This window comes from Podarcis erhardii (genome assembly GCF_964252035.2).
Source record: "Podarcis erhardii genome assembly, chromosome: 8".
In the NCBI taxonomy this organism is placed as follows: domain Eukaryota; kingdom Metazoa; phylum Chordata; class Lepidosauria; order Squamata; family Lacertidae; genus Podarcis; species Podarcis erhardii.
The window spans coordinates 1878169-1904973 of NC_138499.1; the positions used below are offsets into that span (position 1 = coordinate 1878169).

General features: G+C 45.6%; 1 protein-coding gene across 2 annotated transcripts in view; it reads right to left on the reverse strand.

The window, feature by feature from the left end:
* Nucleotides 1-2340: 2340 nt before the first annotated feature.
* The window catches only part of LOC309348638 (protein EFR3 homolog A), a 52053-nt gene continuing 27588 nt past the window's right edge, over nucleotides 2341-26805 (reverse strand). For both annotated transcript variants that reach the window (XM_081874152.1, XM_081874151.1), the window contains 15 exons: nucleotides 26080-26215; nucleotides 23187-23345; nucleotides 21565-21679; nucleotides 20357-20408; nucleotides 18546-18718; nucleotides 16863-16938; nucleotides 16558-16719; nucleotides 15753-15884; nucleotides 14374-14441; nucleotides 13601-13728; nucleotides 11448-11536; nucleotides 10935-10980; nucleotides 9354-9457; nucleotides 7216-7265; nucleotides 2341-5089 (listed from right to left, as the gene is read on the reverse strand). In XM_081874152.1, the coding sequence (XP_081730278.1) occupies nucleotides 4984-5089; nucleotides 7216-7265; nucleotides 9354-9457; nucleotides 10935-10980; nucleotides 11448-11536; nucleotides 13601-13728; nucleotides 14374-14441; nucleotides 15753-15884; nucleotides 16558-16719; nucleotides 16863-16938; nucleotides 18546-18718; nucleotides 20357-20408; nucleotides 21565-21679; nucleotides 23187-23345; nucleotides 26080-26215 (1596 nt within the window). In that variant the 3' untranslated portion in view covers nucleotides 2341-4983. The remainder of the gene's footprint in view (nucleotides 5090-7215; nucleotides 7266-9353; nucleotides 9458-10934; nucleotides 10981-11447; nucleotides 11537-13600; nucleotides 13729-14373; nucleotides 14442-15752; nucleotides 15885-16557; nucleotides 16720-16862; nucleotides 16939-18545; nucleotides 18719-20356; nucleotides 20409-21564; nucleotides 21680-23186; nucleotides 23346-26079; nucleotides 26216-26805) is intronic.

A 26805-nucleotide genomic window follows, 5' to 3' on the forward strand; every position in this document is an offset into this window, starting at 1 on the left:
CCTCACTGTGAGAAGCCAAGTTACAGGGAACCAGACAGAGGGCCTTCTTGGTGGTGGCGCCCGCCCTGTGGAACACCCTCCCACCAAATGTCAAAGAGAACAACTAACTGACTTTTAGAAGACATCTGAAGGCAGCCCTGTTTAGGGAAGCTTTTAATGTTTGATGTATTACAGTATTTTAATATTTTTTTGAAAGCCGCCCAGAGTGGCTGGGGAAGCCCAGCCAGATGGGCAGAGTATAAATAATAAATTATTATTATTATTATATTATTATTAGGGCTGGCGGGGAAGTAAGCTGACCGGGTCGCTAACCCCCATTCCATGCCAAGGGCAGCTTTTGGGGGTACGGCTCTGAACGCCTCACTCAAAAGGGATGTTGCAATGCAGAGGGCGAAGAGGTTGAAGGGGGGGAAAGGGTCGCCCCAATGACCCAGGGGGCGGGTTGCCATGCGTCCGGGTTTTCCCGGGCACATAGGACCTTGGATCCCGGGCGGAAATCTGTTAAATGTGATCGAGCGTTCCAAAAGGACTGGAGTAAATATATACATTTGAAAGATTATTGCAAGCAATCACTAGCAGGGTTCTCTGAAGTCTTGTAATGAGAAATTTTCTACCAGTTTTTATTTAAATTTTGAGCCATTTTGTAATGAGTGTAACTAGAACTGGAAAACGTACAAAATGCAATGATATAAAGGGTAATTTTGAAAGCTATGAGGCGGGAGGGAAGGAAGTCGGCAGGCGGATAATGATGGATAATGATGATATGATCGATTTTCCATGTTATAAGAAAAATACCGCTCCCTTTCCCATATGGGCATAGCTGTCAACATTTCCCTTTTTTTAAGGGAAATTCCCTTATTCCAAATAGGATTCCTCGCAAGAAAAGGGAAAAGTTGCCAGCTATGCTTATGGGGTACTCCAGAGCCCGTAGAGTCCTTAAGTGGGTTCCCTATTGTAGGAGAAAATACCAGAGGCCAACCAGAGAATATTGAGAAGCAAAGTGGCAAGCAAGCCTGATCTTTATTAACTGTTGCAACAGGGTCCTCTCACCAAACGCAGGAGGGAGAGCCCTGAACAATGGTGTGCAAGCCCTTATATAGACTTTTGAAATTGCCCACCCTGTAGCTCAAGACCACCCCCAAAAACATCACACATACATCACTGAAAGAGGCGATCTACAGCAGAAATCCTATCTGCCAGAATACCTGATAATGGTCACTGATTGCTTTACCTGGGCAGCCTGGCCATTCCTTTTGAGATGCTAAATACTTACTTCCAGAACCCAGGTCACAGGCTCACCCTATTCATACACAACACACCCTTAAGACAGGATTTGTGAGCAAAGAGACCATGGGGAGCTTTTCCTTCCTCACAGCAGAGAATTTTTGAGGTGGCTGGAAGAGTCAAAATGTCTTCAGGATTGTTCTCTTGTACTATTTCAGACGTGTGGTTTATATACTTATGTTCATAAATCTACAAGGCAAATACATAGATATGATTTATATATGAGAGACCTTAGAATTCCCAAACACATACAAATAGCTCAAAAACGGCATTAGTTTGCTCAAAAAACTCATCAACTTTGGGCCAAAAAAAAAAAAAAAAAAAAGCAGATCAGTAACTTTTGGCCTCTGTTCCAGGGGATGGAATGACTGCCCCATAAAGGAAGGCTGCAGCACTTGGCACTGCATGACAGAAGTTCTTAAAACTATGCCTTATTATGTAGAAAGTGACTAGAAAAAGTTCCCCTCTCTCCTATCAGCACAACTCACAGACACTCACAAGGCTGAATGTTGGAAGATTCAGGACTGATACAAAGAAGTGTGCATGCACATGAAAGCTCATACCACTATCAAACTTAGTTGGTCTCTATAAGGTGCTACTGGAAGGAATTTTTGTTTGGTTTTTTTCCGGATAAAAGAAAGTCCTTCATGCAGTGCAGAATTAAACTCTGGAACTCCCTCCCACAAGATTGGGCAAATTCATGAAGGAGGATAGGGCTATTATTATGTTCCCTGCCCCTCAGATAGTCCTTCCAAGGTTTCCAGAACTGGGTTTTTTTGCCTCATATGCTTTTGAGGCAGTTGTTTCACCTTATTGCCTCCATGTAAGACAGGGACGCGGGTGGCGCTGTGGGTTAAACCACAGAGCCTAGGGCTTGCCGATCAGGAGGTCGGCGGTTCGAATCCCTGTGACGGGGTGAGCTCCCGTTGCTCGGTCCCTGCTCCTGCCAACCTAGCAGTTCGAAAGCACGTCAAAAGAGCTTATATTTGCACCCCAAAGTGAACCCAATTATCCACAAACTAATTAAACGCCTGGGAAAGAAAAATAAAGCCATGCTTGCACTTACTTGGTGTATTTTATTGCTTACATGTGGATCGCACAGTATTATCACAGTGTTCTTACATTTAGTCAAATGGCTCATTACAGAGTGCGCAGAATATATATCCAAGCATCAGTAAAATAGACAATTCGGTTGTTCTCTTGACCGTCCTCCGTTGTAACAGCTTTCGTTTACGCCTTAAATCTAAATTGCTATGAAAAGCTACACATTCTTTTACACGTCGTCAGCTGAAACGCCAAGGTGCAAGGTAGAATACGAACAAATCCCAGCAGTGGCAAACATCTGAACAGCGCCAAACTGTTCCCACAAGCATGGCTGGTCAAGCACATCATGGCCTTTGTGTCTTACACTCTCCGAAGTTCATTGACTTAAAGGAACCGTTACAAAACTAGCGATAGTTGTCTTAACCATCCGTCCCGTCTCAGTGACCAAGGCACTACAATGCCCAAGACACTGCTTTCCCAGGCCTGTACAATTCACAGTGGAATGAACATTTTGGACCCAGCGTGGCAGCTGTTCTGTATCTGCAGCTAGCCCAGCTTCAAAAGATCAGTGTTCTTGCTTGCTTCTCCCCCTCCCCTGTTAAATGCTGAGCAAGAGCAACATTGCTTTGGGGAATGCAGACGCCCACTAGGCAACACACCAAAGGCAGGCAGGTGAAAATAACTCAGGTGAGGCAAGGAAGCAAATACAACATGAAGTGCAAGGCATCTGTTGCATGCAGAGCTGATAGGAGAAGCGGCTGGGTGTGTTTAGCACCACGGTCTACTGACTGCATGAGTGCAAATCAAAACAGCATTCTTTTATTTTTATATATATATTGTACAAAAGCAGTCACACGATAGAAAAAAAAAAGCAGCAGTGTGCCTGATCTCAGTGTGCGCACTGACCTCAGATTAACTTTCCTCTTCGAATAAGACACCACGCTGATGACATCAGACGCCAAGACATCTTACCTTCCAAAACCAAAAAGTGGAAGCTAAGGGCGTCAAGAAAACGGCACCACGTCTTATGAGGGGCGCTGGCGCCTGTGGTGTCTGAGCAGGGCAGAAGGGTGGAGCAGCTGCAATCACAGGGGAATGCCGTACGAAAGAGGCTGTTTCGTCATCCGCTAAGAGCTGTGATTGCGTTGTCAAACTGAAAAGAAGGGCTTGGTTACCGGCCTGAGCCTGGCGAGTGCTTCCCAAGATTGACAAACTAAAAAAAGGTGTGTGGGGGGGGGGAAGACCCAGCCCTCTCCTACTTCATTTTTTAAAAAACGAAAACAGAAGGCTGAGCGTTTTGGTACTCTGTCAAGCTAACCTCTCTCCACACCCTCCCAATTTTATGCTCAAATGCTGATCTGGCCAAGCCCCAAGCTGATGTTTTCACACTGAGCGGCACAATCAGGCAGCGCAGATGTCTTTCAGTTTTTTCAACAAAACTGAAATTGTGAGTTCGACATAAGAAAAATTGGCCTGTTTCTTTTGTGATGGATGTTAAGTCCTCCTCCCTGCATGCAGGGATACACAGGCCAAGGGAGCCAAATGTCTCACACTTTTTATCCTTGGAGGAAAACGTAGCAATGAAGTTAAAGCAGATAGAAGTTGGTGCATTTTTAAAATGCAACTACTTCTCATGAAGGGGAGGGGAAGCACACAATAAAAATTCTAACCTCTCCAGGAAGCTCCATCCATGCGGGTTTTTTTTCTCTTTCAGTTGACAAAATATCACTAAAAGGCTATACCACTATACTACAGAGGGAAATATTTCAAGGAATAACCAGCTTCTCTTCTACAATTTCAAACAGAATTAGTTAAAAAAAAACAAAAAAAAAAACTATTTACCATTTGAAAATGCCCTTAATTTCTTACGCTATATACCAAATATATATATCTATGTATCTATTGTCTCGTTTAGGTACTCTAAAAGCAACACAGAAAAATATGTTTCCCCCAAAAAGCACAGGGCATGAACTAGACACATTTAAGACATCAAAAATATTTCAAGGTTTTGGTGCTTGTATAGAAAGAGGCATTTCTTTGCCACAGCAAGGCTTGTGATGTGGGAAATCACATGTGCAAAGAAGCACAAGGAAGCATAGTACATTCAGATTTGCTGCTGTGATTGGAGAAGGGGCAAGGGGTCACCCCCAGGCCTGTGGTTTAGTATTATGAGATTACGACTAGCAACGTGTCTACCCAGCATTGCTTAAGGTGCCGAGGTTCTTGTGCTGAAAGAAGCCAAAGAGTAAACAAGCCAGCAAAGAGTTTGCCAGTTAATCCTACGACATCGAGACAGTGCGGATGCCACAGAGCCTGTAGCTCCTAGTCTAAAATTCTCCAAAACACAAAATGATTTGGCAAAAGAGACCGTATTACACTTGTAAACATTTTTCTTTTTTTTACGCCAAAGAGAGAAAAAAAGAGAGAGCGTGAAATACTCTGAAAAGAAGAGATTTAACTTCAAGAGCAGAATGATCAGGGTAAGAAACTTGTGATGTGGGCACCAGCCCAACGGCTCCAAGTCCAGGGCTATGTCTGAAAGCTCTATTAAAATGTGACAGAGGAAAGAGGCAAGGCTGAGCTCGAGGCTCATCTGGAACTCTACGCAACATGCTCTGAATGCGAAATAATGCCCAGCAGAGGCCAGAAGACTCTTTAATACACACAAAGATCTGGGAACTTCATCTCATAGACCGGAACAGATTGATAGTGGGTGTGTCCAGCCGTGATGGTCAGCGTCCCAGAGGGGCTGGGAGGAGGGCTGCAAAGGAGACATTAAAAGAGGGTTAAGATCTCACAGCACGTTTAGTCTCGTCTCAGCTATCAGAATCGGTTTAGTGACTGTCAGTCAGACTGTCTCTCCAAGATTTACCATTTGAATACAGTTATCTGGGGGGAAATTGACTTACTAAATACGTTCATCGATAGCGGGAAGTCAAGATATGAATTAAGGAGCCAAGCCGAAGCTGTTTAAAAAAATGGCTTGAACTCCCTATGTAGAAGTTGAAATGGAAATATTTATATTTATTTTTTCTTTTTTGAAATTTGTTATTTACGTTTCTGTTTTTTATTCTTTGTTCTGTTTCTTTTTATATTCTCTATTTCTCTTTTTATTTTTATTTATGTATATGTATGTATTTATGTATATTTGATGTATTTATGTGTTTGCAACTAATAATAATAATAATAATAATAATAATAATAATAATAAAAAAAATAAAAGAATTAGTTTAGTGGAGAACATAAAGAGATAAGAAGGGACGGGGACAAATCTCACTGGTCATAGCTTTTGTTTTAGTAGAGAAAATGGAGAGTGTGAATCTTCCATGTCAAGTCGGCTTGGCGCTGTAGGAGCCATTTTCTTTTTTATATAGTGTTTTTGATAATTTTATACATATAAAACATAACCATTTCAAACATTAAAATACAAGGTTCTTTTGAACCTTTGGACTTCCTCCCTCCCTTCATGGATTCCATGTTTAAGCTTAAATTTGCTGCATCTTTTACCATTATCCATCTACAGTGGTACCACATGGCGCAATTTAGCGTTTCTGCACATGCGCACGGTGCGTAGAGCGTTTCAACACATGTGTGCGCGGCGAAACCCGGAAAAATACTTCTGGTTTTGCCATGTTCACATCCCAAAGTTTACGTATCCAGAGGGATACGTAAGCGGAGGTACGACTGTATTATATTACCACAAACAATTCCACATTACAAGTGTGATTACAAAAAGGTGGATGGTAGTCTCGCTTCTTTTGAATCTGTCCTCCTTATGGTTCTGTCCATACCCAGGGAGACTACCCCATTCATATCACCCATTAGAATTATTTTCTGGTCCATAATGGTAGGAGCCATTTTCAACTGCAAGGAGCCCCAAGGCATGCTGGGGCAGCCACTCCTCTGTTAACCTAGTTCCCCATGATGGGGAGGAGATGTCGATCATGAGGTTCTGGGCTTCCCACATTTCTCTGGCAGCGCAGTGCTCCTGCAGCAAGCCTGGCACCAGAGTAACATGAGTAGCTGCCTAGGAGGACAGCACTGGCGTGTGCCAGCTAATGACAAATCAGGGGTCCCAGTCATGGAGGCCCTCCCTTGCAGGAGCTGATTACCTGAGAAAGTGTAATAAATAATAATAACTATTATTATTATTATTATTATTATTATTATTATTACCCCAGCCACTTTGGGCAGCTTTCAACAAAATATTAAAATATAGTAAGGCATCAAACGTTAAAAGCTTCCCTAAACAGGGCTGCCTTCAGTTGTCTTTTAAAGATAAGATAGCTGCTTATTTCCTTCACATCTGGTGGGAGGGGGTTCCACAGGGCGGGTGCCACCACCGAGAAGACCCTCTGCCTGGTTCCCTGTAACTTGGCTTCTTGCAGTGAGGGAACCGCCAGAAGGCCCTCGGAGCTGGACCTCAGTGTCTGGGTAGAACGATGAGGGTGGAGACGCTCCTTCAAATCTACTGAGCCAAGGCCGTTTAGGGCTTTCAATGTCAGCACCTACACTTTGAATTGTGCTCGGAAACGTACTGGGAGCCAGTGTGGGTCTTTCAAGACCGGTGTTATGTGGTCTCGGCAGCAGCTCCCAGTCATCAGTCTAGCTGCCGCATTCTGGATTAGCTGTAGTTTCCGGGTCACCTTCAAAGGTAGCCCCACGTGGAGTGCATTGCAGTAGTCCAAGCGGGAGATAACCAGAGCTTATGTAACGCTTATGGTAAGCTGCTGTGTGCCTGTGGCTTTATTTCCTTACCACTCAGAGACAGGTCGGCACCTCTGGCCACAGAAACACTATGCCCAACACTACAGGGTGGTCAGAACTGCCCCTACCACCTCCAGTGACTCCAGGGTAGGACCTCCAGCCCCATGCCATTTCCCTTACCGAATGGTGAGCTCCAAGATCTGAGCAAGCCGGTCGTGGAGGAGGTTTGCCTATAGGGAGAAAACAGACATTTATTGGAAAGTATTCTATGCAGGGACGCGGGTGGCGCTGTGGTCTAAACCAGTGTTTCCCAACCTTGTGCCTCCAGCTGTTTTTGAACTACAACTCCCATCATCCCTGACTAGCAAGACCAGTGGCAAGGGATGATGGGAATTGTAGTCCAAAAACAGCTGGAGGCACAAGGTTGGGAAACACTGGTCTAAACCACAGAGCCTAGGACTTGCCGATCAGAAGGTCGGCGGTTCGAATCCCCGCACGGGGTGAGCTCCCGTTGCTCGGTCCCTGCTCCTGCCAACCTAGCAGTTCGAAAGGACGTCATAGTGCAAGTAGATAAATAGGTACCGCTCTGGCAGGAAGGTAAACGGCGTTTCCGTGCGCTGCTCTGGTTTGCCAGAAGCGGCTTAGTCATGCTGGCCACATGACCCGGGAGCTGTACGCCGGCTCCCTCGGCCAGTAAAGCGAGATGAGCGCCACAACCCCAGAGTCAGCCGTGACTGGACCTAATGGTCAGGGGTCCCTTTACCTTTACCGTTATTCTATGCAGATGTTTTGCACCATTTGCTTCCTTTTCCGGAGCCTGGGTTTTTTCCAGGGGAGAAAACGGGGTTTTGTGTCATTCCAGGCCACAGAGCCCAGGAAAGAAAGAGCTCAGGCAGACATACAAGCACTTGACCAAGTAGGACCAAAGTGTCTCACAATGCGTTGGTTGAACTTTAAATGGGGAGTTTGCCCTCTGTATGCTTCTAGTTTAGCCAGCCAGAAAGGAAACCAGCGTAGAGCCCCACCCTGCCCTCATGTACTGCAGGCCACAAGTTCTCTTGCAGGGACCAGACACCCTGTTCCAATGAGAGGTGAGATGGTGCAGAGTGGATTTTGGTCCAGGCCACCTCTCAAAGCCCTCCTCCCCCAGATCTTACAGCATCAAAGAAAAGCCTGGTGTCAGGGACTGGACTGAGGAGGAATAGTGGGGGCCGCCACCCTCTCTTCCTGAACCTTCCCGAGAAGAGGCGGACAGTATAGATTTAGAGCAGTGGTTTGCAGAAGGTCATAGTTCCGAGGCTGCAGAGGGGAGAAGCTGGGAAATATTGGGAGAGCAGCAGGAAGAAGAAGTAGCAGGGGAGAGACAGTTGACAGACTCAGTGTCTTTAGAAAGTATTCCTACCCATCCCCAAGGACCCAGCATGCATTGAGGGTAGTAGAACAGAAAGCTCAAGAGGCAGAAAGACTTTAACGTTTGATTTTTTTATCGTGTTTTTAATGTTCTGTTGGGAGCCACCCAGAGTGGCTGGGGAAACCCAGCCAGATGGGCAGGGTATAAATAATAAATTTATTATTATTATTAATGAACTCTTAATGAAAGAGTTCTCCTGCTGCTGTTTTCTGCAGATGCGATAGAGGCGGTGAAGAAGGTCCTCGTCGCCGTTGCTGTCGCCACTTGGTAGGCTCGACGTTGAGCTCTAACCTGTGTTCGGTCAGATTCAGAATGAGTTTTCCGCCACCAGCACTCTAGCCGTCTCAGCGATTGTTTCATCGCCCTCAGCTCCGCGGAAAACCCACGGGGCTGTCCAGACTCCTTGCAATCGGAGAGGGCACTTTGGAGCCATACAGTCAATAGCCTTGGTTAACTCCACATTCCAACGGGTCACCAGGGAATCAGCTGATAGGCCATCAACATGGGATAAAACATCCCCTACCACTCTCTGTAAACCATTTGGTTTACAGCCGGCACAGGGATGACGTAGAATAGGAGGGACTGAGAGGGTAGGACTTTACTTGGAGCAACGCCATTATCTAAGAGAGACCACATTCCTTCTTCTCTCTCTGTGAATATTGAATAAACCACTTGGTAAGAACTCTTCTTGTTTATCTGCTTCTTGGCTGCCCCCGTGGGAGGGATCAGATTCCCTGAAGCCTGACACCTGGTATAATAGCCAAGGTCATCTAGCAGATTTTAGGTAGGAAGTCTGTTCCAAGCCCTTTACTCCTAAAAGGTTGTTGTACTCCAAGATAATCCTCTTGCTCCTCTTCTGCAGATTTCCTTATGGCTCACACAGTGAGATTCCGATCCTTGGGCTCACCTTAGTTTCACACTGGGCTGCGATCTCTTCAAAGGGAGCTTTCTGGAACTTTTCAATCACCAGGCGCCTCTTCTCCTTCTCTTGCTCTTCAAGACCAGTGTTATCTTTGGCAAGGGAAAGAAAAAGGAGAGAGAATTGGAGTAACTGCCAGAGACTCTTTAGGGAAGACTAGCACAACACACAAGCAATTATTGTTGTTTATTAAATTTGTATACCGCCCTTCATCCAAAGATCTCAAGGTGGTTCACAAGAAGAAAATACAGTGGTGCCTCGCAAGACGAAATTAATCCGTTCCGTGAGGCTCTTCATATAGCGGTTTTTTCGTCTTGCGAAGCAAGCCCATTGACAGCTTAGCGGATTAGCACTATTAGCAGTTTAGCGGCTTTTAGCGGATCAGCTGATAAGCAGCTTAGCGGCTTAGGAAAAGGGGAGGAAAAGGGGGACAAACCTGCAGGAACTCGCAAGACATTTCGTCTTGCGAAGCAAGCCCATAGGGAAATTCGTTTTGCAAAGCCCCTCCAAAACGGAAAACCCTTTCGTCTAGCGGGTTTTCCGTCTTGCGAGGCGTTCGTCTTGCGGGGCACCACTGTATGTACAAAATACATAGCAATCCAGCTGAGCACAGCCCATGAGGGATTCCTGAACCTTCCTGTTCTCCTACTTGGCTAGGACTGCAAAACCAGGGCTTTTGTCAAGCCCTTGCTGGGCCACAGTGTGTGGCGAGTCATGGGCTGCATTTGACAGGGTGGGCAACAAACTGTGCAGGCTTCCTTCAGGGGTAAGCTTATCAGACCTGCCAAAAGGCTTTTGTCACTCAAGTTCAATGCTGTGAGAGATTCTTCTCTTAAGCTCAGGGGACACCTAGAATTCCACGCTACGCATTTCATGCTCTTTGAATAAATTTTGTGGTTTTGAGGTACTTGCATGCATGTATTTACTAGGAAAGTTTTAAGTAAAGAGGTTTATTATAAGAGATGAAAGTGGTCCAAGTCTGAATCTAAGATACTGGTCTTTCCAAAGTGATTTCATACTGTCTTATTTCGTAAAACATTAGAACCCAACAGGGTTGCCTAGTGAAGCTGAAGGTTCAGGACAGGCATGATCACCTTGGTAGCTCCATCAGTAGAGCAAGAGACTCTTCAGCTTAGGGTTGAGAGTTCGAGTCCCATGTTGGGGCAAAAAGATTCCTGCATTGCAGAGGTTTCGACTAGATGACCCTGAATGCCGGTTCTGGGTGATCTGAGTGGGGCGAGCTCTGCTGGGCTCAGGTCTGTGGGACACAATATGCTGTACTACAGAGATCCTTGGTCTCACCTAGCAGGACTCTCCTTATGGTATCAAATGTGTAATGATATTTTCACACCTTCACGTTGCCTGCCATGATTCAGCAGGAATCTCTGATAACACCGAAAGCACTCAAGTAATTGCAGCAGGCGGCTGTTGCAATCAGAGAATCTTCCTTACAAAATGCTGGATGAAGATCTTTTCTTAATTTCAAATGATAGGCTGTAAGGGCCAATGCCTGCTGGAGGGGAATGCAGGGAGAAAGCTAGCTTTGCAGGGAACTGAGGGCAATCTCACCTATAGCTTTCTTCAGTGATTCAAAGGTAATTTCCTCAGTGTTAACCTGGAGAAAAGATCAGATATTTGTTTAAACCACATAAGCAACTGAACCATTTGGGGGTGGGGGATTCAATTCTTTGTTCTTATTGACTCGTGACTGTTTGCAAAATTTGGAACAGATCAGCTTGTTTATAGGTAGTCATTATTTGGTGGCAAGTCTGGGTGTTGGGGAGGGGTGACAGAGAATAGGAAGCTGAGCAGCTGAGATTAAAAATTAAAAACTGGACATTACCTGAACAAGAATTTTACTTGTCAGGGGTCTAAAATTCTGAAGTAGAGGGTTGTTCAAACAGTTGTGAAGTCAAAGAAATTAAATGTAAGAATGATACCAACCACAGAACATTTGCATTGTCAACATAGCCTCAGGAGCAAGACTCTAAATAATGGACAGCACAAAGTTATTCTGCCCTCTTTCTAAAATGAGAGGTTCCTTTAAGACTCATCACACAACCTGACAGAGAATAAACTCACCTTGTCTTCTGTGCCATTGCCAGGAAGGATGTCCACTTGAATAGATACAGTATCCACAATACTCTTCCTTCGGGACAGCCGGTCTTCATCTGCAGACACGGACAACCCAAAATAAAATTTAGAAAGAGCCTTTATTTCGTTGTGGAGGAGGAGAAAGGGCCCCTTCTGAGACAGTAGCCAACTAAGTTCTACTGAGAGTACTCATTAAAATACAGTGGTGCCCTGCAAGACGAACGCCTCGCAAGACGGAAAACCCGCTAGACGAAAGGGTTTTCCGTTTTGGGGGTGCTTCGCAAAATGAATTTCCCTATGGGCTTGCTTCGCAAGACAAAAATGTCTTGCGAGTTCCTGCGTTTTTTTTTCCTCCCCCCCCTTTTGTAAGCCGCTAAGGCGCTTATCAGCTGATCCGATAAGCCGCTAATAGCGCTAATCCGCTAAGCAGTCAATGGGCTTGCTTCGCAAGACGAAAAAACCGCTAGACAAAGAGACTCGCGGAACGGATTAATTTTGTCTTGCGAGGCACCACTGTAAATGGACCTACGTTAGCTAAATCCATTCATTTCAATGGGTCAACTCTGGGCAGGACTAACATTGAAGACAACCCATTGAGCTTACTGACTTCTTCGCCATTTTCTACATTCTGACAAAGCTAACATGTAGTTTTATTTAGTGACCATTTAGTGGCAGTTACGGTGCATCTCAGGGTCAAGTTTTCAAATAATTTGAGTGGCAGTCACAGATGTGACGGATGGCTGGGACAGGAAGGGTGGTGGTCACAAGAGGCCAAAGAGTTACTGCTCTGGCCTGCATGGCATCCTACGGAAGAGAACCTCGCGCCCATCTATCTCAGGGACCCCTTGGAAAGTTCATGCCACTGACCTAGATGGGAGGCAAACCCCCTTGTCCATCGTCAAGCAGCCCATCTAAATAACAATCTGGGCACCTGCAATGACTAATCCAAGGGAACAAGTTATGCAGGACAGAGGAAAGGAAAGGCCCCCCGGAACAAGGAAGGATGAGGGGGAGAGGATTCTGACAGCATGGCTCCCAGTACGTTTCCGAGCACAATTCAAAGTGTTGGTGCTGGCCTTGAAAGCCCTAAATGGCCTCGGTCCTGTAGACCTGAAGGAGCGTCTCCACTCCCATCGTTCTGCCCGGACACTGAGGTCCAGCTCCGAGGGCCTTCTGCTGGTCCCCTTACTGCGAGAAGTGAGGTTACAGGGAACCAGGCAAAGAGCCTTCTTGGTAGTGGCACCTGCCCTGTGGAACGTCCTCCCATCAGATGTCAAGGAAATAAACAACTATCTGACTTTTATAAGACATATGAAGGCAGCCCTGTTTAGGGAAGTTTTAAATGTCTGATCTTTTATTGTGTTTTTAATGTTCTGTTGGGAGCCACCCAGAGTGGCTGGGGAAAGCCAGCCAGATGGGCAGGGTATAAATAATAAATTTGTTGTTGTTGTTGTTGTTGTTGTTGTTGTTGTTGTTGTTGTTGTTGTTGTTGTTTTATTGCATTTCTATTCCACCTTTTCCTCCAATGAGCTTCAGGTGGCATGTAGATGGCTCTCCCCCTCCTCATTTAATCCTCACGGCAACCCTGTGAGGTAGGTTGGGCTAAGAGGCAGTGATTGACCCCAAAGGCCACCCAGTGAGTTTCACGGCTGAGTGGGGATTCGAACCCTGGCCTCCCCGGTCCTAGTCCGGCACTTCTGCACCACACTGGCTCCTCATGGCATTATCCCACAAGTGGATGGCAGCCTTGCAGTAGATGTAGCTTCATATTTATTAACTATCACTTTGAAAAGACAAAGCAGGTGCCCCAGGTTTCAAGGAAGGGCTGGAAGCAGAAGGTCCCAGGCATCTCCGGGTAAAGTTGGGGGGGGGGGGGAACCTGCCTGAAACCCTGGAGAGCTGCTGCCAGTCAGTGTAGGGACACTTAGTCTTATGGACCATAGATCTGACTCTGTGATCGTTAGATTGTGAAAACCTCCAGAAGCAAAAAAACAAACAAACCACATTTACTCCTCCAGAAATCAGAGCTCTGCCTGCACCCCTATTTGATGCTCATGGCAAGAGGCAGGTGACCAGCTGGACGTGAGACACAAGCACGATGAACGAGCAGGCGCCACAATCAGAACCACGCAACCGCTCACCTGTCACCTGGGGCACGTAAGGCACAGAGAGCCTCTCCACGCTGTATCCGCTGCCGCCCAAGGATTCCGCAATCTTGTGAGTCAGGAAAAACAAGCTCTTGTCGTCCTTGTCTAAGACTTTGGGGAGACTGTTGAGAGCAAAAGTGCAGGAGTTCAGGCAAGAAATTAAGAAGGCGCAAGTGGGATGTGCAGCTCAGGGGGTCGGAAGGAGGGGAACGCTCAGAGTGCCAGCCAGCCAGCCATGCCCTCCTCCAATTAACCCCATTCCTCTCTTCACAATATTCCGTCCCTTCCCCCTCCAATCAATCAACATTGTCATAAACAAATTTAACAAATTTGTCATAAGCAAATTTTAAACCACTTCATACTGTATGCTTTTCAAGCTATCACTTCATTTGAATGTAGCAAGAGAGAAGAAATGAATTAGGAAACCACTCAAGGAAGCCCTGTTTAGGCAAGTTTTTAATGTTTGATGTTCTATTGTGCTTTTAATTCTGTTGGGAGCTGCCCAGAGTGGCTGGGGAAACCCAGCCAGATGGGCAGGGTATAAATAAATATATTATTATTATTATTATTATTATTATTATTATTATTATTATTACTTCTTCTACTACCACTACTACTATTACTATTACTCAGGCACTGGAAACAGCAAATTAACATGGAGACTCAGTGTTCACTTTAGGTATTAAATTTCCCTCATCTTGTTGCAAAAGTCAACCAACTGGCCACAATGCAAAATTTCCACTACTAACAAAACATGCAACATTTACCTGCACTTGTCTCTGAATATGGTTTCTGGCAGAAAGTACGGTGCTTCCACAGTTCTGGTTTCAATGACCTAAAAATCACCAAAAAATAAAATTAAACCATCCGCAGAACAGAACAGAATCTGAATTGCAGAGGCAGATTCATTTCTCTCTGCAGGGAGAACTAACATTAACTGCATTAACAGTTCACAAAAAGCGGATTTTGCTGGATGCACTGGAAGACTCACGGGTTACAGGACTATCAACAAGCAGGATCATGATCCTTCAGGGGGAAGAAAAAAACATCAAACATGCAAATTTGTCAAGGTTCAATTTTCAATTTGCACGTTGAACAGCTTGATGGCCTTTCTTCCCTGTGAAGGATTTAAAAGGAGGTTTGATCAGGTGGGAGGACGCGGGTGGCGCTGTGGGTAAAAGCCTCAGCGCCTAGGGCTTGCCGATCGCATGGTCGGCGGTTCGAATCCCCGCGGTGGGGTTCAGTCCCGTCGTTCGGTCCCAGCGCCTGCCAACCTAGCAGTTCGAAAGCACGTCAAAGTGCAAGTAGATAAATAGGGACCGCTTACTGGCGGGAAGTTAAACGGCGTTCCGTGTGCTGCGCTGGCTCGCCAGATGCAGCTTTGTCACGCTGGCCACATGACCCGGAAGTGTCTCCAGACAGCGCTGGCTCCCGGCCTCTTGAGTGAGATGGGCACACAACCCTAGAGTCGGACATGACTGGCCCGTACGGGCAGGGGTACCTTTACCTTTACCTTGATCAGGTGGGAACATAAAGAGGAAGACAGAAAGGTTCTGAGGTGTCTGCTGACAGTAAGGGGGGAAATTGTTTTCCAGTGTTGCAAGAGACTAAGGGAGCAGGCAAGCCTCTACATGGGAATGTGATCCACAACAATGTGATCTTCACTTGATGGGGCCAACTCTCTTACAGAGCTTTATGCAGTATTATGAAGGGACTGTATTGTGCAGCAAGCATATTAATATTCGTTCATTCAAAATATCTATATACAGTGGTACCTCGGGTTACATATGCTTCAGGTTACATACGCTTCAGGTTATAGACTCCGCTATCCCAGAAATATTACCTCGGGTTAAGAACTTTGCTTCAGGATGAGAACAGAAATCGTGCAGCGGCAGCAGGAGGCCCCATTAGCTAAAGTGGTGCTTCAGGTTAAGAACAATTTCAGGTTAATAACAGACCTCCAGAACGAATTAAGTTCTTAATCTGAGGTACCACTGTACTTCCTGTCCATCAGATTAATTCCAGGGAAGTTTCCACAATTAAAACATTTTCTGCTGCCCCTTCTCCCAGAAACAAGACGGCCCCCAAGAACGCAGAAACTGGTCACCCCAGGGTAGGAAGACAAAAGGAAGGCACAACTGCACACCTTGCTGATGTGCTGGCAGAAGGCAGGCACTGCAATCATCTGACTCAGGAAGTTGAGGTACGCGGCGACCAGTGCCATGATGCTGCAGCGGTGAGACATTGGCAGGTTATCCTCGTTCAGGATGGCAGTATCCTTTAAGGTGGGGGGAAGGAGAGGGAGAACATTGAAAGGCACCAACACACCTGCTTGGAGACATTTCTGGATCGTGCACAACTCGTGGTTCCAGCCAAAGTACACCCCCCCCCCCGGGATTTTAGAAGACATCTGAAGTCAGCCCTGTTCAGGGAAGTTTTTAATGTGTGACATTTTAATGTATTTTTAATCTTTGTTGGAAGCCGCCCAGTGGCTGGGGAAACCCAGCCAGATGGGCGGGGTACAAATAAATTATTATTATTTGTACCTTGCCCATCTGGCTGGGTTTATTATTTGTACCCCGCCCATCTGGCTGGTAAATTAATTCTTATTCTTATTCTTATTATTACAGTGGTACCTTGGGTTACATACGCTTCAGGTTACAAACGCTTCAGGTTACAGACTCCGCTAACCCAGAAATAGTGCTTCAGGTTAAGAACTTTGCTTCAGGATGAGAACAGAAATTGTGCTCCGGCGGTGCGGTGGCAGCAGGAGGCCCCATTAGCTAAAGTGGTGCTTCAGGTTAAGAACAGTTTCAGGTTAAGTACGGACCTCCGGAACGAATTAAGTTCTTAACCCGAGGTACCACTGTATTATTATTATTATTATTATTATTATTATTATTATTATTATCATCATCATCATCATCATCATCTCTTCCTGCTGCACATACCTGCAAGGCAATGGCCAGGCGGATGAGGTCGGTCACCACCTCTTCGTTGGCGAGTTCAATCGTTATCAGAGCAAGAGACGTGTAGAGCAGCTCAAAGTTCTTATGCACGTTGTCGACTTCTTTGCAGCCCATGTAAACGTGCCTGTACAGCTGCTGGCCGTGCTGCAAAGGAGAGGGAAATCTCAGGAAACGCAGCAGGTAGAGAGGATTTTTCAAAGGTAAGAACAAATCAGTGAAGAATGACATGCTTTAAGGGATGCAGAAGGAACCCAGCAAAGGAAAAGCTTCCTGCTTCTTGCAATTACCTTCTTCATGAAGCTCACATCTTGCCGCGAAATTTTGTCTCGCTTTATTTTCAGATCAGACACATCAGGTATTATTCTAGATATGAAACAAACGCACAATTCTTAATTTCAAAAAACCCTAAACATATTATCATCATTGTGTGTTGAGACAAAGATGCAAGTTATAATCCCCCCCCCATCTTTTCCAAGTTTGTGTTCAATTCCAGAGAATTCACAATTTATCATCATCAACTTATTATTTCCATTTCTTACCCGCTCTGAACCATAAGGACCCAGGACAGGTTACAGCAATTTAAAATTTAATATTAAATACAATTTAAAACAAATTATAGACACGGGAATAGGGTGGGTCATGAACAACTCTGGTCATCTCTCTTTTGTCACATACTCAAGTGTTCATTTTTAAAAATACCTATATGAAAAATTCTGGCACAACCTTAGAATTTGTCCTCTTCAAAGGAAGAAGACGGAAGAAACTATGTTTACCAAAAGCAATACAGAATAGAACACAGATTGCTAATATAACATGACACTTAGTAAGATTGCATACATTTATGTTGCTGCCATTATTATTATCATTATTATTATTATTATTATTATTATTATTATTACTACTACTAGTATTAATATTATTATTATATGTCCCCTTAAACCAAAAATGTCTCAAAGTGACTTACCATTCAAAAACAAAAATGCACAGAAGTTAAAACAAGAACCACAAAACTAGTCATACAATTATTGGAAAAGTTAGAAACATCACATCATCAAAAGCATAATCACCGTAAAGTTAGCCAACTGAAAAATGCTCCAGCAGAAGAGCTGAAGTATCGACACACAATAGTCTGAGCAAAAATAAAAGTCTTTGCAAGGAAATGAAAATATGTTAATTGCAATTGCCTGTCAAGTTCCCCTGGGGAACCACTACTGAAATGCCCCTCTTGTTGTGACTCTCCATATTTTTTCTGGAAGGAGCACAAGAGAAAGTGAGGCAGTGGGAACCCCCCTGTTAGATCTAACACCTAATTAAAAGAACTCTTAACTGATTAACTGTGTAAGCATCAGCTGATGGTTTGATTAAATCAATTAATTTGCATCTGCACATGAAAAGGAACAAGTTCTAAAGACAATGACTTGCCTTCTGACGATACAGTGGTGCCCCGCAAGATGAACGCCTCGCAAGACGGAAAACCCGCTAGACGAAAGGGTTTTCCGTTTTGGAGGCGCTTCGCTAAACGAATTTCTCTATGGGGTTGCTTCGCAAGACGAAAAAATCTTGCGAGTTCCCGCGGGTTTTTTTCCGCTCCCCCCCTTTTCCTAAGCTGCTAAGCCGCTTAACAGCTGATCCGCTGATAAGCCGCTTAACAGCTGATCGCTAAAAGCCGCTAGACCGCTAATAGCGCTAATCCGCTGTCAATGGGCTTGCTTCGCAAGACGAAAAAACCGCTAGACGAAGAGCATCGCGGAACGGATTCTTTTTGTCTTGCGAGGCACCACTGTACATGCAAACAGGGAAATAACTCTCAAGGTAGGATTTGAAATCTCAGAGGCACCTTTTTGTCAAAATACTGCAGCCCTAGTTTATATACAGCAAAACCATTTCACAGGTTAATTTTGAGGCAACTGCGCCGATCATCACCGCATTTTCCTGAGGCTGTTTAACGCAAAGTGGCATTTTTGTCCTACCTTATTCCTCTGAGCTTTGCTCTGTTGTCGTGCCGGTCAATAAGATTGTGTAGTATTTCCAGAACGAGCTGCCTTAGCTCGCTGTCTTCCGTGAGCGAAGAGGACAGCAGGGGATCCAGGAACGGGGCTGAGAGAACAGTCATGATGCTTTTGGCATTGTACCCTGAGGTGACCTGCCAAGGGGTTCAAGACACAGCAAGTGTTACTGGCGCAGTTCTTGCTCATCCGCAATATTCAGAATGGCAGCAGCAGTTCATATATACCCAGTGGCATAGTGTGGGGGTGCAGGGGGGGCCGGCCACACCGGGCGCAACATCTGGGGGGGGGCGCTCGCACTCGCAGCTCTCTGCCACTACCTGGCTCACTCACTCTCTCTCACTGCTGTGCTGGCTGTGCGAATCCGATCCGAGCCGCCAGGTCGCTGCCCACTGTGGAGGGGGGGTGCCAGGCGTGGGGGTTAGGGGGCGCAAATTACTTGCCTTGCCCCGGGTGCTGACAACCCACGCTACGCCACTGTATATACCTAAGCAGTTTGCACAGTGAATACAGATACCTAAGGCTGGATCATACTTTTCTGTTTACACATAGCATGACTTTTGTTGCAATTACACTGTTTGGCTTTCCCCCCCCCCAGTTCTTTTGTTAATAGTGTTTTATAGATTGCAATTGCTTTACTGATTATTTGCTAATTATTCAATATGTTTTTCTATTATGCTATTGTTATTTATTGCTTGCGAGCTGCTTTGTGATTCATGCGAACGAAAAGCGGCATAGAAATATAATCCATCAATCCGCCAATCAACAGCAGGGAAGATGGCTAACCTGCGACACTCTTGCAACTCTTCTTGGATTCCTGTTCCCAACAGCTCCATCTAGCGTGGCCCATGGTCAGGGCTGATGGGATCTGGGCTCCAACAAGAGCAAAAGGCCCACAGGGCAGCCGCCCTTGTGGAAGAGTATGGGAGCACAAGTAGCAGGTGCCTTCTCACCACCTGTTCAACGTCTCGCATGACCTGGAAATCTGCTCTGTGTGACCCGGCCCTCAGTTTCGGTGACTGACTGGCCATGTAGACATGCTTCCTCATGTTGGCCCAAGATGCCCCACAAGAGGGTGAATTTAGCTGTGGGGCAGTTGGTGGGAGAGATTCAACTCTTACCTAAAAAGGTAAAAGATCCCCGACAGTTCAGTTCAGTTCAGTCACAAACGACTCTGGGATTGTGGCGCTCATCTTGCTTTACAGGCCGAGGGAGCCGGCGTTTGTCCGCAGACAGTTTTTCCTGGTCATGTGGCCAGCATGACTAAGCTGCTTCTGGCACAACAGAACACCGAAACCAGAGCAGCGCACAGAAACACGGTTTACCTTCCCGCTGTAGCGGTACCTATTTATCTACTTGCACTTTTTGGCATGCTTTTGAACTGCTAGGTTGGCAGGAGCTGGGACCAAGCAACAGGAGCTCACCCCGTTGCGGAGATTCGAACCGCCGACCTTCCAATCGGCAAGCCCAAGAGGCTCAGTGGTTTCGACCACAGCGCCACCTGCCATTTTTAGGACCCACCTCATTTTTAAGTTGTTCTTAATGTTGTGTTTAGGTACTGCAACCCACCCTGCGACCTCTGGGTGAAGGGAGGGTAATAGATAAATAATAAAAACAGGAGTTCTCACCCACAGCTCAAATGAAACCGAAATATTTAAACTTATCCATGCATCCTACTTCATGACAAAAGCCTAGAGACTGTGTGTCCCACTGAAAACAGACACATCACACCCACAACCACCCATACTCCTCTGTGGAGACATTATCAGACTTACCATAAGCAAAGACCGCAGCAACATGATCTGAATTCTCCTGGTTCCCAAATCCCTGGAGGGGAGCAGAAAAGAGCTTGGTTCCGTGATCCAGTTCACTCACTAGAGCTGTGCATGTTTTGAGTGCAAGCTGCACCTCTGCTGTTGTTTCCAGCCAAAGCCACGGCCAGCTACTTAGTTTAGGCAAGTCCCCATCACTCTGTGGCAAACACCCTACCAGACCCATCTCTCAAGCAACGCACGCCACACCCAGATGCATACAGAGCAGACTGGCAAAGAACATTGTGAGCAGCAACGTTTTTTGTAATTCCCTGCCAGATGGCATTCCCGGAGTCAACTCCAAGAGAGGAGAGGCATGTCACAGACGCCTTCTGCTGACATTCCAGCTAAGTTCATTATGGCAGGCGTAATATCCCATTTTTAATCTCTTGCTATGATTCACTACTGGCAACCACTTCCTGCCCACTGATACCTGAGTGACAGAACGCCCTGAAGGGCCATTCCTGCCATACTAGTGCTGAGATACACACGGACCACCTGATAAATCACATGTGCAAACTCAGGGCTGCTGATGACACATGCCGTGGGAAGGAGTCAGAAAATGACCAGAGGCAACAAGTAAGGGCAAGAATGACTTATAGGCATGCATCTTGCAAACTCCCTAAGACCTCCTTCACCATTCCTGCATGACTGTTCTGGTTCTTGGGGCAATTCTGCAGGAAACCTGTACGGAAAGGCAGGACCAGAGACAATCTTCAGTGCACTAAGACCTCATGGGCTTGTGAGCCATGCTCATCCGATTCTGTCACCCTCAGATCACCCCCCTCTTAAGCAATCTCACACATTCTCCCTCTGCAGGCAGCCACCCCTTGAGTCTGGAACTCCTAGACCTGTCAGCTACACAGTGCCACCTCTCTCCCTGCTTTCGGAATTATTTTTTCCTGGGAGGCCTTTGGATCAACCGTAATCCTCATTCCCACACCTGAAACAAATACTTAGTATGTGCAGACTGGGAAAAATGATCAATTGCAAATGCTTAATTGTTTTTTATTTATAGCTAACCGTATCTCTAAGGGTTCACCAAGGGATCGTCTTCCCTCAAAGCCAGTGGAATTGCAAAGACAGCAGGAGCCGCAAAAGGCAGGCCACAGTTTTAAGAGCATCAGCTCTGCCACCAGAGTTCTGGAACAGGCAAGAGGGAAAGTACAAACCCCAGTTGGCTGGTGTCCACAGTCTGAGATGCTGACCCAAACACAGGGACTTTCCCCATAACGAACATCATTATTTCTGAGCGCTGGTAATCTGGGAGGTTGCTGCCAAAGAAACCTACGGAACGGAAAAGGGAAGGATGAGGCAACGCTGGGCCATCTGTTCATAAAACAGAGAAGGCCTGAAAATTCAAGGATTAAATTGGGTCCACATCACTGTCTTCCTCCCACTAGATCTTCTGAAATAACAGCTGCCTTGCGTTAACAAATCTGAGTCACTGTCTGGTGTGGACAATCTCCCCCAGTTTATGAAGCTGGGGATGAGAGTCTGGCCCAAGCATTCCTCCCCTCCCATGTGGGCTTCAGAGCACATCATTCCAGTGTTCCCTGATGTCCAAACCGAGAAATTCTGCTTTAAATGTTAGTTAATCTTGACATTAAGATAGTCATTAGGCCTGAGCATGGGCATGGTCGGCCAATTGGTGTCAAAGAAGGATAGAACTTTCTTTATGTATGCTACAACAGCAGCAAGAATACTCATCGCGAAGTACTGGAAGACACAAGATCTACCCACCCGGGAAAAATGGCAGATGAAGGTGATGGACTACATGGAACTGGCGGAAATGACTAGCAGAATCCGAGACCAGGGAGAAGAGTCAGTGGAAGAAGATTGGAAGAAATTTAAAGTTTATTTACAGAAACATTGTAAAATTAAGGGATGTTAGAAGGAGGCTGGAATGAAGTTATGTGGCTTTAGCGGAAATATTATAAAGGATTAAGTAAAAATAGATTGTTAATGGATGAAAGGAGGAAAGGTAAAGTTACATTATATTAAGATAAATTATAGGATAAAAATTGGGAAAGATGGAAAGGATTTGCTGAAATAGCTAACCGAACTAGAATACAAAAAAAGGGAGGTGTGAGGAGGTCAAGGAAACAAGCAAATGAAAGATAAGTTATAGGAAGGTTCGTTGTGTTTTTTAATTGTTTCTATTTTTCTGTTTTTTATTATTATTATTATTTTCTATTCTCTTCTTTTTTTACTGTGATGTGTTGTTATGTTTTTGTTTAACTTGGAATTATCTCTTTCTCTTTTTGTAACATTTAAAACTTTAATAAATATATATATATTTTTTTTAAAAGATAGTCATTAGGCCTGAGTTTCCTGGTTTGGATGTAACAGGCAGCTCTGGCTTAAAAAAACCCACAAATGAAGCGTTGAAGCCAGCACACGGCTGGGGAGGAGAGGAGCTGGTTTAATAAGCTGAGAAAGATCACCCAGACCAGGCCAGCTTCCCTTGTGGTTTTCTTCTGAGAGGTCTCTTAGAAAGGCTAGGTTTATTCTGAGCCCCACAAATGTCTGTTATTCCCAAGGTGAAATGACCCAATTTCTCGAAACTGAACAGAAGCACTGAACTGCGTCCCATCCTGGTAGAAAGTCCTCCTAAGCACTTTGCAAGATGAAACCAGTGTGGTGGCTGGTGTCATAGCTACAGTCCTTGTGGTGAGGACCTGGGTTCAAAAGCTCAGCTCCATCATGAAGTTTCCCCCAAAAAATTGCAACACAGGATTTCAATTTTTTGCTAGCATACACCCACCTAAGGGGGAATATCTGACTGACTCACCAATAGTTTGAATGATGGCATTCTGGACGATCTTCTCATCGCTCTCCTTCGTGCGGCTGTTGAGGCTACCTTTGCCATCAGAGTCTTGGCCCAGTTCAAAATCCACACTCAAGCTCAGGTGCTTCAGCAGCGTGTTAAACACCTCCAGGACAGTTGGGCCTGTGCAAAAGACGACAAACACATCAACTGGAATCTCGTTTCCCAAGGACAGGGAACTTTCACAAAACTGGAAGTCAGAAGCAAAAGCTATTTAGTTATTTTCCAAATATCCAAGGGCAGTTAACAATAAAATAACCATGAATAATACAATAAAAACTGAGAAATACATAAAGTCCATATAGAGAAGATGATGATGATGATAATACGCCACCCACTCTTGGTCGCTTCCAGCGAAATATAAAAACTGTATGACAGGCTCCCAAACATCAGGTAAATGTTTTGATGTTTTTCCTGACATCAATATCTATGTGCAGCTTCCCTATCAGAGTTGGAAGGGACCCTGAAGGTCCTCTAGTCCAACCCCATTGGACGAGATTCCTGAAATGCAGGAATCTCAATGAAAGTATCTATAACAGTATAAAATCTTGTCTGCAGCAGTATTTGAAAAACACCCTTTATCATGTTCTAACAGGTGTCTGTGAGCCCCTCTACGTATGCCTGTATACCCACAGCATTCCGCTTCATGTGTGAGGCCAGCGCTCTCTTCTTAACAGGGCCAGGATGCAGGCAGTTGTGATCGGGAAGCCAAACAGTATCCAGCCTCAAGGGGCCATCAAACACATTTCCCTCTGCTGTAGACCAGGCCAGGCTCCTTATCTACACAGCTCAGCGGTGGCCAGCCTAGTCGAGGGTCTTGCTTTGAGATGCGGTGGGGTTGAGAGATGGCCTGAAAGTGTGTGTTTTCCCCTGGTCGCCTAATCTTTTTTGCAACTGGAAATGCCACTGAAGATTGAACCTGGGACCTTCTGCATGCAAAGCCAGAGCCTCCCCCCCTTTACCACTGAGCTATGATGGGGCTATAAAGGGACGCGGGTGGCGCTGTGTGTTAAACCACAGAGCCTAGGACTTGCCGATCAGAAGGTCAGCGGTTCGAATCCCCACGATGGGGTGAGCTCCCGTTGCCCGGTCCCTGCTCCTGCCAACCTAGCACTCCGAAAGCACGTCAAAGTGCAAGTAGATAAATAGGTACCGCTCCGCCGGGAAGGTAAATGGCGTTTCCATGCGCTACTCTGGCTCTCCAGAAGCGGCTTAGTCATGATGGCCACATGATCCAGAAGCTGTACACCGGCTTCCTCGACCAATAAAGCGAGATGAGCGCCGCAACCTCAGAGTCAGCCACGACTGGACCTAATGGTCAGGGGTCCCTTTACCTTTTATGATGGGGCTATGAGGCGAACCCAGCTGCCAGGAGGAACTGCCTTCAGATTTGGTGAGGGTTTCTAAAATGCGTGCATGCAGTGGCAGACTTGGTGTCCTGTGCAAGGCCAAAATCTGACTCCTTCCCTCCTGCCAAGCCCCCCCACTGCCCTCCCAAATCGAGGTAAACAAGTTGCAGGGGCTTTGGGAAAGAGGCATGAGGCTCTGACGCGGTCCTAGAGGCCTCTCATCTCCTCCCCAAAAGCTGGGAAAGCACTAACAAGGTTTGGGAAGGAAGTGGGAGGACTTTAGGACCCTGTCAGAACCTCATGCCCCCTTCCCAAAACCTGTGCCCTTGGCTCAGTGCCCAGTGTGTGCGCACCGCTTGCACATCCCTAAATCCGCCCCATGCATGTTTCAAAGTACAAATTCCATGATAAACATGCCAGCGCCCACATGTGGAGCAAAACATGATGTCTGGCCAAGAGGTTCCAGGGCTTTAGAATGAGGACACTCTGCACCTCTTACTCCTCATTAAGTTCAGACTCCAGAGCAACAAAAAAAATCAAACAACAAAAGCAGTTCGTCGCAACAAGCGAGCACCAGAGTCAAAAGAAGACCAACAAACCAGCAAGCTATCACACCAAGTTTCCGTTTTGGAAAAAGCTGAATTAAAAACGCCCACCAACTAGGAAAAAACAACGTGTAGAAGTCAACAAAAAGACAACCAGGAGCATCCTCAGTGCCTCTTCTGCAACACGGGCATCCTTACCATCTGGGTATCCTGTGGCCCCCACATCTTCCACGCGGTGAGTTTGACACCAGGCTCCATCGCAAGGACTCCCTTCCTGAGGCTCCATTTATCGCACACAAAAATATCCTGGCATTCGCTCACCCTCTTCCCCAAGGACCACTTGTCCCTCCTGCTTCACAATCGCACTGAGACTCCTGCCTTTGCTTTGAGAGCCTGAGGCTTCCTGCCAGCTCTCTCTCTCTCTCTCTCTCTCTCTCTCTCTCTCTCTCTCTCTCTCTCTGCGCCTACAGATCCTGCATTTTATCTGCAGACCAATTAGCAGTAATTAGTCCTTGCACGCTGGGTCACACCTCTGTTTACTGGAGCTACTTCCGGTCACAGCTCTTTGAAAGGGATAAATTAACTTTAGCACACATGCCCCAAGGCTGTCAAAAGGAGATTCTGAGCATATGATTTTTAATATAACAAAATAATAATATTAAAATAAAATAATAAAATTATTTTATTATTAATAATAATAATAATAATAGTAGTAGTAGTAATATACCACCCTTCATCCATATTCTCAGGGCAGTGGACAGCATTAAAATACAAGTCAAAAACACAAAATACATAATAAAAACAAGGGGGAAAACCAGTAACTCCAATAATCTACTGTTCTTCTACCGGGGGAAAAGTAGATATATGAGGAGGGAAACCAGGATTAGACATGGCACTATCTATTCCACATTTCCATAACCAACTAGCCCTTCCAAAAACTCCCAGGTTATTAGCCAGTCTCACCAATGGATCCTTTAGCAGCAATGGCCACTGCCTCCAAAAGGACCTGGATGATACCGGCTCGAACTCGGGGAGAGTCTCGTTTGCAGCAATCAAGATGCCCCAGGATTTCCTGTATCACATGATGAGAATACTGCGCCTGGGAAGGGGAAGGAAACAGCAAAAGCTTGTTATAGCCCTTCAAAACTACAGTTATGGCTCCAGAGCTGACCGTTCTAACTGATAATACCAAGGCACATTTGCACACCACCAGAGTTGGGCGCTTCAGAGAACCCAGAGGATAAGCCAGGCTGTATTACATTCTAAAGAGGCGTTTGAATAAAAGTGGGAGATGACAGAGTTTGAAGAATAAAGAGCACAAAGGGGGGAGGGCACACAAAATATTCACTGGAGGTCCAGAAAGGGCGCTGTGGGATTTGAAGACGAATTTGATGGAACAGAAAGAACGAAATTAAATTTCACAGTAAAGGGAGCTTGAATTTCAAAACAGATGGAAGGAGTTCCTCTTCACAGCAAACTCTACTAATTTTCAGTCCAGCAGAGAACAAATATCTTTAGGATGTTTTCATCTATCCTTCTGTTTTCGAACAGTATTTCCCTAAAACCTGGCACCTACAGTGAGTTCAATTTTGTCGATATTGAATACATTTTATCCCAGCTCTCCACCCCAGTATGAGGCACTTAGAGTAGCTCACAATAAACCTATAAATTAAAAAATAACTGAAAACA